The sequence below is a fragment of the Puma concolor genome, chromosome C2 (assembly GCF_028749965.1).
Source record: "Puma concolor isolate L17-30 chromosome C2, mPumCon1.1.hap2, whole genome shotgun sequence".
Lineage (NCBI taxonomy): Eukaryota > Metazoa > Chordata > Mammalia > Carnivora > Felidae > Puma > Puma concolor.
Genome location: NC_141675.1, coordinates 155,949,677 through 155,965,587, shown reverse-complemented (window position 1 = coordinate 155,965,587; position 15,911 = coordinate 155,949,677). Strand labels below are relative to the sequence as shown.

The 15,911-nt window shown below is 54.6% G+C and overlaps 1 protein-coding gene across 2 annotated transcripts in view; it reads right to left on the bottom strand.

The window, feature by feature from the left end:
* The window catches only part of FAM3B (FAM3 metabolism regulating signaling molecule B), a 42,461-nt gene that overhangs the window by 22,122 nt on the left and 4,428 nt on the right, over positions 1-15,911 (bottom strand). The window contains exons 2-3 of one of the 2 annotated variants that reach the window (XM_086720257.1): positions 13,225-13,368; positions 3,661-3,784 (exon numbers count right to left, since the gene is read on the bottom strand). In XM_086720257.1, the coding sequence (XP_086576383.1) occupies positions 3,661-3,784; positions 13,225-13,368 (268 nt within the window). The remainder of the gene's footprint in view (positions 1-3,660; positions 3,785-13,224; positions 13,369-15,911) is intronic. The other variant, XM_086720258.1, reaches the window with a different exon arrangement.

Sequence of the window (15,911 nt, the reverse complement as noted above, 5' to 3'; positions counted from 1 at the left end):
ACACGATGTGATTCAGCCATGAAGAACCTTCACTTAGCCGTGTTTAAAAAAAAACAAACAGGGAGTCCCGGGTGGCTCAGTCGGTTGAGCATCTGACTTCGGCTCAGGTCGTGATCTCACCGTTCGTGAGTTCAAGCCCCGCGTCAGGCTCTCTGCCATCAGCACAGAGCCCGTTTCAGATCCTCTGTCTCCCTCTCTCTCTGCCCCTCCTCTACTTATGCTCTCTCTCTCTCTCAAAAATAAATAAATATTAAAAAAAAAAAAAGCAAAAAAAACTGGAGGCCACCATTTGAATATATCCCTAGATCAACCATCACAGTCACGTAACCAAAACTTGACACGGAGACACTGACTCTGACCTTAAAATGTGACCTTTCCCCACATCCGGGTGACTTTTCAGCTGCGAACAAGTAAGGTCATGCCTCCGGAAGGCATGGCCGTCTCCAGTGACAGTGACCCTGGACAACAATGCACTAACTCACGCCTGCCTCGTAAACGCCGCCGCGACTACTGAGGCCTGGGCCTTCCAACCACGGTCGGTTGGGAGGTCTCCTGTTCTCCAACCGTTTCCCACTCAGTAACACACTCATATCAAGGAAAAGTCCTTTGGATTTTCTCTTGACGGTCTTACTGATGCAAATGCTGGGGTTTGATCACGCTAAAAGGTGTGGGTCAGGACCACGGTGTGGAGGAAGACAGCAGTGGGCGGTGTGGGGGGACCGCTCACCTACTGAGTGGCCGGCCCACAGATGATGCCTAACCTGGGAAAGCCAACAAGGGCCAGCCCGAGGCTGCCATTAGAGATGGGAAGTAAGGAAAGAGGCTGCTGAGAGATAGAAACTGCTGTCCCTGGGGCCGGCACGGCTGCGGTGCCCAGTAAGGGCTGGTGGCACTAAGGAGATGAGCAGCAGAGAGCCGCCTTGTCTTTCTACATAAATTGTATTTTTTCTTCATATGATGATCACCACAACCCAGCACTCTTGCTCCGTGAGTCGACTACAAAAAAACCACAACGCTATGCCAGGCAAGTGACGCTCCATAGGCCTCTGCCTGGGTTTACTCCCCTGTCCCTTTTAACCTGCTTTTATCTGAGTCTATCCTGCTTTGCACCACGCCGTGTTCTGAAAACCATCTGGAATACTGTTTGAAAGCAGGTGAGCTACATTTGGGTCCCGCCTATTCATATCGTGAGTTGTTCCGTTAGACTACTGGACTCAAGCCAGTCTACCCAGCACACCCTGGACTCCAGGGCAGAATCCTGGCTCTGCCATGAGCTCTGAGTGATGAGGGGCAGGCTGCTGAATCTGTGAGTCGGTCCCCTTGACTGTGCCACGGGGATGACAGACAGGACACCTCACAGGAAGTCGCGTGAAGTTAACACATACGTGCATTAGTGTGTCCTAGGTTGGCATGAAGCCGTTGCTTTGGGACCATGGTCAGGGGAAGGCTTCAGGCAGTGTGGACCAGTGGGAACCCGGTGCTCTGGGTCTAATTTGGAACAATTCCCTTCTGGTGACGTGATTCTGGGTGAGCATCCCTATCCCACTGTCCCTACCCCTCCCAGGTCTCCCTCTTCTTTTTTTTTAAGTTTATTCCTTTAGTTTTGAGAGAAAGAGAGTGCAGGGAAGGGGCGGAGAGAGAGGGAGACAGAGAATCCCAAGCAGGCTCCACGCTGTCAGCGCAGAGCCTGACGTGGGGCTCGAACTCACGAGCCGTGAGATCATGACCTGAGCTGAAATCAAGAGCTGGACGCTCAATGGACCGAGCCCCCCCAGGTGCCCCTCCTCTCTTCTCTACCACAGGCTCCTGCTCAGTTTTCAAGCCGAATCCCCACCTTGTCTCCTCCATGGACCTCTCTGGCAATCCCATTCAATGGTACATTTGCTTCTGGAATATTCTACAACCACCCACAAAATCACCATGTCGCCTTCACCACGGAAGACTGAAAAATCTGTTCTCTCCCAAGTATAACAGTTCTTGGTGGGGAAGGAGGGGCTTGGCCCCCAGGAGACATGCGGCCGTGTATAGAGACACGTATGGCTGTCACAGCTGGACGGGGTGGCCTATGGTATCCAGCAGCTGGACGTCTGGGATGCTACTGAACCCACGCCACAGACAAGGTCATTGGTCCACAGGGTCAGTGGTGTTGAGGTGGAGAACCCTGAACTGTGACATCAGCTCCTTGAGCACAAGAGCCATGTTTACTGTCACTATTCTGCCACCGAGTGCCCCACCCGGGGGGTTTGTGTGAAGGAATGTTTATCGATAAGCCCCCTGGGGCTGAGTAAAGCGGGCCTTGGGTGAGTGAGGGACCCCCAAAAGGCAGTGTGCTTTCCATCCAGTCCCCGTATGGAATGGGGAATGTGCTGAGACTAGGCAAGGGGGGGTGGGGGGTGCCGAGTCTACGGCTCGTGCCCTGGCGTGCTACGCTCCTTGGGAGGATGAGCTAAGTGCAGAGATGACGAATTAAAAATTGGAGAGGGGCGTGCATCTCTCGCAATGAACCAGCCAGCAACGAGAAAGGAAGGCGAGCCCAGTTTTGGGAAAAGGGTGGATGATTGGGAAAGACTTCCTCCTCCGTGTTGGGGAAAGCCCACGCTCTCTCTCCTTTGTAGTAACTATTCATGGCCTAAGCATCCTTAAGCTAGGTGTTACGGATTGCGCTGTGGCCTCTCAAAATCCACATGCTGATGTCCTAGCTCTCTGTACCCCAGAACGTGACCTTCTTTGGAGGAAGGGCCTTCCAAGAGGTGACTAAGTTAACATGAGGCCATTAGGGTGGTCCTACTTCATATGACTGGTGTCCTTTTTAAACGGGGGGAATTAGGACACACACACACACACACACAGAAGACAGCTCTTTGCAAGCCCAGGAGAAAGGTTGGGACAGACTCCCCTCACAGAGGGAACCAGCCCTGCCCACACCTTGACCTTGGGCGACCAGCCTCCAGGACTGTGAGAGAATGAATAAATGGCTGTTGTTTAAGCATCCGGTCCGCGGTGCTTTGGTAGGGCCACCCGGGCAGAGGCAAACACTAGGCCAGGGCAGTTCTAAGCGCCGAGATTTATTTAAGCTATCGTGGGTCAGGCCGTCAGGAAGGAGGAGGTGTGGGCCGCCAGGAGAAACGACATCTACTTTAACCCACGAGGGTGAGGGCCATAAAAACAAAAGGGTGGCTCAGTCGGTTGACTTCGGCTCAGGTCATGATCTCACAGTCCGTGAGTTCGAGCCCCGCGTCAGGCTCTGTGCTGACGGCTCGGAGCCTGGAGCCTGCTTCGGATTCTGTGTCTCCCTCCCCCTCTGCCCCTTCCCTGCTCACGCTCTGTCTGTCTCTCTCAAAAATAAATAAACAGTAAGAAAAAAATTTTTTAAAGAAGGAAAGCAAGATGGCATCTGCTGAATTCTGGCATGTCTATGGCTTTGGAGGGCTGTGCCACGTGTTCGAAGCAGGGCACAACATGGAAGCTCGGCGCTGTCCCACCCGCAGGCAAATAAGAGCTCAAGGCGGGGACACCCCCCACCACGGGACACAGCAGCTGTTGCCCCCATTCCCGCTTGGACTCCCAGCCTTTGCCTTTCCCTCTGAGGGCACGCATGCCACGGGGCTGGCCCCGGGGAAGGGAAGGCATCACGTGGGTGTCCTCATCACGGGTACTCACAGCTCGTCTTCAAAGCAGATTTTAGCATATTTGTCCCTGCCACCCCCGCTGAGCAGGCGGTAGGCGTAGGTGTCCGAGGGGCACGGGGTCCAGTGGTCACATTTCTGCCTTTTAGGGGCTGGGGCTGCAACAAACAGGAACATAACGGTTAGCATCTTGCAGGTACTTGTCAAATGGACCCACTACTCGACCGTGAGCAGTGGCCCTTCGATCCCAAGACTCCACCCTGGCAAGTCCCACCTGGAGTGGGGAAGGGAGTCACCAACTTTGCATTGGCAGCGTCCGAAATCCCCCTAGAGCTACAGCTGGTTTAACCTGCATGTGTCTTTTTTTTTAATGTTTATTTATTTTTGAGAGACAGAGAGACGGAGCACAAGTTGAGGAGGGGCAGAGAGAGGGGGAGACACAGAATCGGAAGCGGGCTCCAGGCTCCGAGCTGTCTGCACAGAGCCCGACGCGGGACTCGAACTCACAAGCCGTGAGATCGTGACCTGAGCCGAAATCGAAGCTTAACCGACTGAGCCACCCAGGCGCCCCTGATCTGTGTTTGTCTTAAAATAACAAATCTGCACAAGGGAGAGGATGCTGGGCAGGCATAACAATTTCAGAAGGTGAGGGAGCCCCTGCCCAGGGCCGGTTCCCTCACTGACATTCTTGGCACACAATATGGAAAGAAAGCTCTCTTGGGTCGAAGGGGGCTGGTGAGCAAAGCAACAGCCATCTATGGAGCATCTACCCAGCTTCTGCATTTACACACCCTGACACACACACACACACACACACACACACACACACACACACACACACCTGCTCTGGCCACGTGACCCCTTTCCTTCCACATGAGCCTGAGACACTGAGTTTTTCCGCCAGGGGGCGACGAGGTCGGCGCTGGCAGGCCATAGAGATGTCTCCCCAGCACCCCTACCTCACAGGGGCAGCACCCGAGGAGCCCAGCTGGCCTTGGGACAGCCCCGCGCTCCTCCCTCTGCTGGGTGCCATGTGGCCGTCCCTACCAAGTGCCCTTCTCTGTCTGCCGTCGTCCACAGAACCCGCCGTGCTGTGCCCAGTTCAGATTTAAATCCCAAGTCCCCCTCTCGCTTGTCCAGTTTGACCAGAGGTGTGATCCGTGCCTCTCTGACTGAGGAAGCACGGCTGTGACAGCCAGGCGGGTGGTGAGGCCCTGGGAGGCCCTGCTGGCGGGAATCCGGGTGCAGACACGCACGGGGAAGGTCCGGAGCCGGACGGGCAGAACTGCTCGGGGAGCACAGGGTTAGGTGCCCCGGCTGGGGATGGGGGCACACAGAGCTCTCCAGGGAGCGCGTGCTCCATCCACATCTTCCCCTCCCTCCTCGCCTGCCCCGCCCCTGAGACCTCCCCGCTGCCCAGCTCTCTGTTCTCTTTTCTTTCTCTTGGCCCTCAGCTTATCCCCCAGTCCCCTTCCCCCAGGAGACGGTGACTGTCTCCTCTCCGCCGTGCTCCCAGCCCCTGGGTGGGATGTGGTAAACGCAGCGGCTCTACTCTTAGTTGACTGACTGAGTGGGCATCTGCACCCCCCGGGTGGGGGAGAAATCTCCTGACTTCAGAGACGCCGAACTCTGTCCCCACCCTGCGCCCCATGCGAAAGCCGCGAGGGACCGTAAGGCTTTCTGGACATGTGTGGCTGCAGGTCCCGGTCCACCTTCACCAACCTTCCTTCCTATTGAGTCTACCTTTTAACACAAGAAAGGACCGTGGGGTTTTTTACCTTTCCTTGTTTAATTTCTGCCGGAGAAAAATAAAGTGAAAGAAAAGGAAAACAGTCCCCATGTTTTCACTCTAAATAATCTTGAGACTCTTTTCGGCGTATCTTCCTCCAGACTTTTCTATGCATGCAGAGGGCATCTGCAAAGTTGGTAAACATAGGTTATATATATTCAAGCAGTACGTTACTTCCATAAGTGTTCACATAATGTACTTAATACATTTTTTTTCCCAATCTCTAAGTTTAAAGCGAGGGGTCCAACCATGAATGTGAAAAAGTGCCAAAAATACAGCATCTTCTCTGTGTCTCTGGATTTGGGGCACTACAGTATTTATTTTAGCTCTGTTTTTCTTCCAATTTAATAAGAATACCCATTACTTCAAAGTTAGAGGTAATTTCCCTAAAAACACATCGGGCATAGTATTTGAAAACGTAACATACTGTTTAAAAGGAAATGTGTCCGGCGGGGGGGGGGGGGGGGTTTGGTAGCTCAGTCAGTTAAGCATCTGACTCTTGGTTTTGGCTCAGGTCACAATCTCACGTTTCGTGGGATCGAGCCCCGCACCAGGCTCTGCACTGATGGTGCAGAGTCTGCTTGGGATTCCTTCTCTCCCTCTCTCTCTGCCCCTCCCATGTGTGCGTGCGCGTCCTCGCACACGCGCGCTCTCTCTCTTTCTCAGAATAAATAAATAAATAAACATTTAAAAAATAAAATAAAAGCAGGTGTGCCCTGTCTCCTGGCGTGCAGACATCCTGTGTATACAGCCCACCCGGAGAGGATATTCTTGAACGGGGATCCACATACATCCTACCGGGTACCTGCCTTGCCTTAACGTCGGTGTCCCTGTCCCCTTAACAAGCACACAGACTCGCTCCCTCGTGCGCGGACCCTGCTGTTCCCCACACAACTGGAACAAGAGTCACCGAAGCAGCCCTCTGCTCTCAGAAAAGGACATCACCCCAGGCTGTAGGAGGGCCCTGGCCATGTGGTCCTCTCAACCTAGAGCTGAGAAGGACCTACGTGTGTCCTGAACGCACTGAGCACGCTGACAGGAGTGCCGTGTTGACTGACGGAGGTGGCCAGTGTCCCGTGTGCCCAACGGCCACATTGTGCCCCCTGGGAATGTGGAGACAGAACGACAGCAGATGAGTACAGTGATGGCAAGGGTTAGAGGAAAAGGGATTTTGGATTGTTCTAGAGCCAGGAGCCGGGACTCCACCTGGGAGAGAGACCTGGTGAGGGTCAGGAGGAAACAAAGGGCTGGGTGGGGCAGTGAGGGCTGGGTCCCAACCTGAGCTGTTCCTGTTCTCCTGTTGCTGTCCCCTCTGCCCCGCCTGGCTGGGGCTCGGGGACACGGGGACACGGACAAGGTGACTGGAGCAGCAGGGCAAGCACAGTACAGACTTGACCCGCCCATCCCTCCCGCCCTCTCACCCCAGGCCTGACGCTGGAGTTTCCCAGCCGGGCCGTCCTTGGGAGATGGGGAGGAGGGCTCCCATAAGGGTGTTCTCCCGTGGCCTCCTCCTCCCCTGGGGTCAGCAGCATGACCCGACTTGCTGTCTGCACGGCGGCCAGCTCCCCTGGGGGCCGGGTGGGCTGGGAGCAGGGCCCCACGCTTTGCCGGGAGTGCCACGGGCCGGTCTTCCAAACCTGTGGCCCCGCCACTCACAGGCCCTTGCAAAATGCAGGTGCTGCTCGTGTAGATGTGTGTGGGTGCGTTTTCTAGAAGGGAGGCGTTGGTTTTCATCGGATTCTCCAAGGAGAATGTGGTTCTTGTGACCAAAGTGACGTGGAGATGCTGTTTTCTCACAGGGCCTGGGGACGGTTGTGTGGCATTTTAAAAAGGTTTTCTGGGGACTCCTGGGGGGCTCAGTCGGTTGAACGTCCGACTTCGGCTCAGGTCATGATCTCGCGGTTCATGAGTTCGGGCCCCGCATAGGGCTCTGTGCTGATGGCTCAGAGCCTGGAGCCTGCTTCGGATTCTGTGTGTGTGTTTCTCTCTCTGCCCCTCCCTCGCTCTGTCTCTCTCTCTCCCTCAAAAATAAATAAACACTAAGAAAAATATTTTTAAGGTTTTCTTAACCTTCTACCCATTCCCTAGAAGCACAAAATACCATTACGTGAACAAAGATCGTATTCGTTATTTGGAGTGGGGGTGTGGAAAGACAGATACATCGTCTCAGAAGACAGAGCTCTGTCCAAACCCTGCCTCTTCCCCACCATGCTCCCCAACCAGGTTCACTCCTTGACAAATTCACAGAGTCTGACAACACAGATAGGTATTCAAAAAATACCTGTTAAATACCCGACACTGTGTTACATCTAGGTCCTGGGCACTTTTCCTGAAACTCATTCCCCAAAGGCTGAACAGAAAAGCCCTTGTGAGCACCCAGAAGCTGACGCCCAGCCAGCACAAACAGCCAGCCTGCTGGTCAGTATCCTGCTTATGGGTCTCCCAAAAAACCTGCTTGTTGTTCTAAGTGAGACCCGATGTCCTGATGGGCGGTGTGGTTCCCACACAGCTGGCCTCCTGCTGGGAATTTCAGTCCAGAAATCATTCTCTTGCTGAGGGAAGTCTACCTTAGTTCTTATCCGTACATTAACTAAAGCAAATATAGGTTCTTAGGCTCCACCCTGAACCCAGATTTTTAATTTCCTGGAGCAGGGTCCAGGAACCTGTCTTCCTGAAGTACTTCCTGATTTGGGAACCATGGCTACATTCACCCCTTTAAATGAGGAAGGTGATTCCAGAAATGCGATCCTGCCGTGTGCTCCAGGCAGAGAGGAAGGGTGCTCCCGCGCGTGCGCTGAAGGCATTTCAGCCATGTCAACTCGCCTCATTGTTCTATAGGAGATGAAAGTCCGGTCCACAAAAAGCAAAGCCCAGAAGGCACCCAAAGAGGGCTGGTGTCTCTCATAATCAGTGATAATGATTTCTCAGATGCCCCAAGGGCGGTGACAAGTGCCAGACGCTTGGCACACACACCGGTTCACCTGTCTCAGTGATGCCAATGCAGAAAGATGCTGAACCCCATGGGGAGACTGTGGGCACACCGCCGTGTCACCTCCACCAGCTTCTGTCCCCATGTCCCCCCAAAGGGAGTGGCATTGCACCTTCACTGAGGGGGCATGGGATTAGAAAGCAGGAAACGCAGCTGATCCCGGAGGACACAGCACCCTGGAAGGCAGGGTTGATTTTGGAACTGGAAAGAGCCTCAGACGTAGACCGCATTTACAATGTCCCCTCAGTGACAGAGGAGGGATCTCGAAGACACTGACAACTAGTTAAGAGCAGAATCAGAAGTAGCTTTTCAGGGTACCTGGGTGGCTCAGTCAGTTGAGCGTCTGACTTTGGCTCAGGTCATGATCTCTCAGTTTGTGAGTTCGAGCCCTGCGTCAGGCTCTCTGCTGCCCACACAGAGCCTGCTTCGGATCCTCTGTCCCCCTCTCTCTCTCTGTTGTCCCCTCTCTTCCCCACCCCCGTTTATGCTCGCGCGCTCTCTCTCTCTCTCTCTCTCTCTCTCAAAAATAAATAAAGGTTAAAAAAAAAAGTAGCTTTTTCAGGGGCACCTGGGTGGCTCAGTCAGTTGACCGTCTGGCTCTTGATTTCAGCTCGGGTTATGATCTCACGGTTCGTGGGTTCGGGCCCCGCATCGGGCTCTGGGCTGACAGTGTGGAGCCTGCTTGGGATTCTCTCTCTCCCTCTCCCTCTCCCCCTCCTCCGCCCCTTCAAAAATAAATAAATAAATAAACATTTCTTAAAAAGTACTTTCTCGGGGCACCTGGGTGGCTCAGTCGGTTAAGCGTCCGACTTTGGCTCAGGTCATGATCTCATGGTCCATGAGTTCAAGCCCCACGTCAGGCTCTGTGCTCACAGCTCAGAGCCTGGAACCTGCTTCAGATTCTGTGTCTCCCTCTCTCTCTCTGACCCTCCCCTGTTCATGCTCTGTCTCTCTGTCTCAAAAATAAATAAAATTAAAAAATTAAAAAAAAAAAAGTAATTTTTCTGGCTTTTTTGTGCAATGGTAGCCATTTAGCGGTCATCAGCTCCTCTCACCTCGGCTGAGAATCTAGGAAGGCAGCTCACCACGGCTGATTTGCCTGGCTTGGTCCCCTCTCGCAAGGGTGCCTAAGAAAATGATTCGACGACCTCGTATCTGGAGTATACGAGAGAAAACTCCAACAGGATCCTCCTTCCACTTGCTGTCTCCTGAAACTGACCTTCGCGGCCTGGGGTTGCAAGCTGTGTGTGGGGCACGCGGGGCCTCCCGCCAGATGCACCCCTCCAGTGACGTACAAATTCTTCCACGGACACTTACTAAAATACCTGTTAGACATCAGGTACCGGACCCAACCGGACGGGACCGCAGTCGACGCAGGAGCTTTCATAGACGCAAACACGGGAGGCGGAAGGTAAGCTAGCACGGGTCACGGTACATTGTGACATGTGCCGTGGGGTGGGGGAGGGGAGTGATCAGGCATCAGTAGCTTCACACGTACCCAAAACTCCCTGCAAATCGACAAGGAGAAAGAGAAGCACCGCAGAGAAACGGGCAAGGCACACGCGCGCAGTATACGGAGGAGGGGACAGGGCAGAGGGACGAAGGCCTGGCGTTCCCAGTCGCCGCCTGCCACGGAACCACAGACCCCGGGCCAAGGGGTCAGCACCTTCTGATGCCAAGATACACTCATCGGCAGGACACGACAGTTCTGTCTGCGATTAGGTATCCAAACAGAGAGATGCTGTCACCAAGAGATGCTGGTTGGGAGAATGGACTGGAGCGGAAAATGGGGCGAAGGGGCAGGAAAAGTCAAACCAGGGCCGCCTTTGCCCAGGTAGGTGATAACCCGGCATGTTAACTCCTTCACCCGGGCAGAGGGTCAAAGATGTGGGGAGGAAGGGCGGTGGGGGGAGACTGAGGCCTGAGAGGAGAGAAGGAGCCGGAAGGCGCTCTGTCCTCCGGGGCGAGCACGGCATCCTTCACAAAGGAGCCAGGCCGACGCAGTCAGTCCTCTCACCAAACATGAGGAACACGGTGGCACAGGGCAGCCGGAGCATGGATTCCCAACGGCCGGGTCGCGGAAACCACCAGATTCAGGGGTACTTGGGGTGAGCTCAGATTTACCGTCTCGTAAAGACGGCGGGGAGGCAACATCCAACGTGGGGACGGTACGAGCCCAGCAGAGCACGGACTCGCGGGGTGAGAATTAACTTCGAAAACCCAAAGCCACCCTCCCCGGGCTGGGCGGCTGTGCCGGGAGGTGGGTCATTTTCAGAGAATAGTTTATGAAGTGGAAAAGCAAACCACGGATTAGGGGGAAAGCCCGAGGTGGAGGGGCGTCAGGGCCAAGTGAGGGGGGCTCAGCCTGCATGGCCTCGGGCACGGGGGTGAGTGCTCTGTGGGTGCCTCCGGCTCCTGGGCCCCCGTCCGTCCGTGCCCAGCACCGATCTCACAGGCCAACACGCTCCTTCCTCTGCTTCAGATCTGATCAGACATGGGGGGTCACTGAGGACATGAGAACAAACACTCCCAGGAGGGTGTTCCCGTCATTCTGCTGAGCCAAGAGTAACAGAGGTCCCTGTGCTGATGGCAGGAGCTGCGCTCACCTTGAACCCTGTCCAAAGCCAAGGATGACTAGGTCCCTGTGTGCTCAACAGGCACGGAGGAGTGCAGGTGTCCAGAGGGACCCAGGGGTTCGCTGAGGGCTGTACAGGCAGTGCCTGGCCAAAGGGTACCTGTGTTTGCACGGAGGCCACTCCCTGGGGGCTTGACAATGGCACGAAATGAGCCCCACAGCAAAGCCCGCAGAGCCCCAAGGACGACGCGGTCCCTGTTAATGTCTTATCCACGCGAGCCCTGAACCACCAATCGATCACTAGGCTCAACCCCCAAACTCTGAGCCCACCGGACGCCCAGGAAGTCATGTGTCCCTCCAAAGTGGAGCCGACTGCCAGCAGGAGCCAGGACGCAGCCCTCACGCCAGCCATGGTCACCTGCTCTCCCGCCACCTCTGGGTTTCCAGGAACCAGATAGTGCTTCAGTTGCAGGGGAAGGTGACAGGGCCTCCCCTGGCCTGCGCTGGGGGGGGGGGGGGGGGGGGCTGGGAAACCACACGAAGGAGCCCCACTCAAAAGGCAGGCCTCAGAGGCAGCTCCTAGAGGCAAGCCCACGTCCAGGACAGACCGCACATTTTGTATAACAATGGGGACGCTGAGAAAGCCCTTTGAGGGTGTCTCCCATGTTCTCTATGTGTGTGGGCCCCACGTGGCACTGAGCCTCATCCACAGTCTGGATACTGTAGGCGTATCCAATTGCATGCACATTCACTGTGGAAACTTCATTTAAAATAAAAACAGTCAGGGGTGCCTGGGTGGCTCAGTCGGTTAAGCGCCCGACTTCGGCTCAGGTCATGATCTCACGGTCCGTGAGTTCGAGCCCCGCGTCGGGCTCTGTGCTGACAGCTCAGAGCCTGGAGCCTGTTTCAGATTCTGTGTCTCCCTCTCTCTCTGCCCCTCCACTGTTCATGCTCTGTCTCTCTCTGTCTCAAAAATAAATAAATGTTAAAAAAAAATTTTAAATAAATAAAGTAAAAACAGTCATAATCACTTCCTAGAAAGTTATGGGTTTTTTTAATTTTTTTTTTATGGGGGTGGTCATAAAAGGTAATTAATCCAAGGGCGCCTGGGTGGCTCGTCGGGTTAAGCCTCCGACTCCTGATTTCTGCTCAGGTCCTGATATCGTGGTTTGTGGGATCGAGCCCCACATGGCACTGACATCAAGGAAGCTTCTTGGGATTCTCTCTCCCTCCTTCTATCTCTGCCTCTACTCTGTCCATTCTCCCTCATAAATAAATAAATAAATAAATAAATAAATAAATAAATAAATAAATAGCTTTTCAGAAATGCGAGTAATCTGAAAAGGAAGAGATTTACAAGTTTTTTTTAAAAAAGATTTTATTTGGGGAGGGGGGCCTCCTGGGTGGTTCAGCCAGTTAAGTGTCCGACTTCGGCTCAGGTTATGACTTCATGGTTCGTGGGTTTGAGCCCTGCATCGGGCTCTGTGCTGACAACTCAGAGCCTGGAGCCTGATTTGGATTCTGTGTCCCCCTCTCTCTGCTCCTTCCCCATTCACTCTCTCTCTCAAAAATAAGAACCATTGGAAAAAAAGATCTCTTTTTAAGTAGGCTCCACACCCAACATGGGGCTCAATCAAACTCATGACCCTGAGATCAAGAGTCACATCCTCTACCGACTGAGCCAGCCAGGCACCCCCCCCCCCTTGCTTTCGCAACTTCTTAAAAATCATTACCCAGTTCTTTATATTTGCGAAATTAATTTTGTAGGACCCATTTCTGCATTGAAAACGTGCCAGCTTACCTACTTACAATGAGATTTCGAAAAAGGGTACGAATTACTACCTGAGTGCCCCACGCCTTTTCCTACGGAGACTGTAACGGAGATTTTGTGATTTCACTTCATTCCTAGTTTGCGTTGTATTCCAAATGCTTATTTTTATCTGACACCTCCTGGACGTGAAGTTTCTTTGTTTTCCTAACATCATAGTTTGTCGTGGGATCTCATATGGGGATGAGCAGGGATACCCTACTTTGGAAAGGTGTGGGAGCCCAAGGGGCAAGGATTACCCTCCCCTTCTCCCCCTCCTCCCCCTCCTCCTCCTCCTCCTCATCACCATCACCATCATCATCATGATCAACTTCTTCAACATCAAATGGCCAGCTTGGGCACAGCTGAGGCCAGACGCCCCCTCACCACCACGGCTGGGTTTCAGAACCGTGAGTCGACACATCTCATGGAACTCACCCTTGAGGACGGGCCTCTCACCAATGTTCCGGATGCTATAAGCAGCACTGGACAGGGATACCTCCGGAATGAGCTCTGCGAGCAGGTACCCAGAATACCAGGCGCATATGGACGCGAAGAGGAAGAACACAGCCTTCAGAGTGCCTGGGGACAGACAAGACACAGTGGTGGATGCCCGGGGAACAGGTGCCATCCTAGCCCCCTTCCTGCACCACGTCTGCAGGGCGCTCTGAGGAGAAATTACTCCTGGGTAAGCAGGAGCCAGGTCAGGCCCATGGCTGCCTCGATGAAACCATGATGGCTTCGCAGGTGCTGCTAAGACTAAGCATTTGTCGCCATAGCAGCGAAAGATGCAAACAAGTTAGGGATGTTTTCTACGCCCATTTTTTATATTTGCGGTCGGTCTGGGTCTCAGCTTCCTCAAATGCTAACATCAACGATTCATTAGTGGCCTGCAGACTGAAAATCCCAGAGGGCGGGGACTTTGTTTGGTTTATGCTGAGAACAGCACCGGGAGCCCTGTGAAGATGCACCCTGAGAACAGCACCTGGAGTCCCTGTAACACTGGGAACAGCCACCAAGCCTGTCATTATCATCACAGACAAGTTGGCGGCAAAACCTAGGTCTGGCAGAAGCAGAAAGTCCCTGGAGGGAGTCTTTCTGGTTGACTGGCTCTGGTACCTTCCTCCCACTTTTTTCTAATGTTTTATTATTTATTCTTGAGAGAGACAGAATGCGAGCAGGGGCGGGGCAGAGCGAGAGGGAGACACAGGCTCCAGGCTCTGAGCCGTCAGCACAGAGCCTGACGCGGGGCTCAAACCTGCCTACGGTGAGATCGTGACTTGAACCGAAGTCAGCCGCTCAACCAACTGAGCCACCCAGGCACCCCAATTAAAAAAAAAAAAGGCATCACCCACTCCTAGGTCAGGGGAAGCCTAGGGGGTCAACTCCTCGTCCCTTCACAGACAACCTGCCACCAATCCTTTCTGATTTCAGCCCCCAAATATCTCAAAGATCAGGACTCAGTTCAGGATCGCCCACAGTGCCAAGATGCAGGCCCAGCATACAAAGGCAGCACGAATTTCCGATCAGCGTTTAACTATGTGTTAATGGGTCCAGTCCTAAGAATTAAGAAAAAGCAGGACGGGGGAGGGAGGAGAGGAGAAAGAAAAGAAGGTGGAAAAAGAAAAAGGGGAAGGGAAGGGACCCCCCCCCCCCCCCCCCCGCCTGGCCCCACCATGTTCTGGCTGCCTCACATCTGCACCCACTCAGGCCAAGCACCTAGAAATAACTGTCCCCTCCCACAGCCTCCAGGCCTCACCTCCCACAGGTGGCTCAGGACGGCTGTGCTGGTCGAGGCCTCCCAAGTCCTCCATGCTGCCAGCGCCCTGTCCCTGGACGGCAGACTCCCCTGTGCATGGCCTCCCCGGACGACCCTGACAGGGCTCCCACTTTGTGGGCACGGCTGGCCTTCTCTGCCAGCTCTCCCTCCCAGGGCGCAGCCCGGGCCTCTCCTCAGGACCCCGGGGCCGGCTCACCCAGACGATCCTCTGAGTTCCTGGCAGGGGCGCCCCACCGCGGACCTGCGGTCAGCACCCTGGGATGTCTAGGCTGCACATTTGGCACGTTCCGGAAAACCCTTCCTCCTCCCTGGCCCCCAGGTCTGCTCCTGACCTGCCTGCGGCCCATCTCAGTGCATGGAGGGGTCGGGTGCCAGGCAGCTGGGACCCTTCCTTCGGGGCACGCTTCCCTGCCCAGCCCTGATGGAATCCATCGGCCAGTCTCCATGGGTTTACCTCCACCATTAATCTCACCTCCCCGGACTTCTCTGCCTCTCTCTAGCCTCCCCCTCCCCAGGCCACGACCATCCTAAATCCTCCCTCCCGCTGACAGGGAGAGAAAAGCCCACACCCGCCTGGGCTCCCAGATAACGTGTCCATTTATCACAGGGAGTACGATAAAGATTTTGGTCTTTGTCCCTGTCCCTGGCAAGAGATCCTAAAACCCTTGCTATCTCTTGTCTCTTACGAGTGTCTGCGGTGTTCATAAAGGAGCCCCGTTCAACCACACCTGAGCCCGTGCTAAGGAGGTGATGAGGGGGGAGGGGAGGTCCTTAGGTAGCTTTCAGGGAGGGGCTGGCCCAGCATGTGCCCGGAAGGCTGGCGCTTCCAGCCCTGCCCCCGACCTCCAGGAGAGGAAAGGGAAGGGAGTCCCGCCTGGGTCACGTGGTCATGTAACCTAGGCATAATAAGATCCAAGAACTCTGGACTCCCGAACCTTGAAGGTGGGTCCCTTCCTGTAGCAAACATTCGGGTGTGTGAGGACGGTAATGTGCCATCAGCCCACAGGGCAAAGGCCCAGAACTCCGAGGCCGGGGCCCTCCCAGCCTACCCCCCCCGAAGCCTCCTCATTCGGTTGGTCCTCCCGATCCACGGGTTGTCCACTGGGGATGTTAACTCGAGCCGGTGTGTGTTTGTGCGTGGGGGCGGCTCCTGAGCGCAGGGGGTCGTGCTGATGGGACAGGATGGGAGGCTTCGGTTTGACCGCGATGAGTCGGTCTTTTTCAAGTGTGACCTTCGACGTCAACGCCCTCCTTCCATTCTGCAAACCCCGCGGTCCCAAAGGTTGCTAGAAGGTTCTGCGGGGATGGCTTCTGTTGTGAAGCACCTGGGGCAGTTGTGACCACC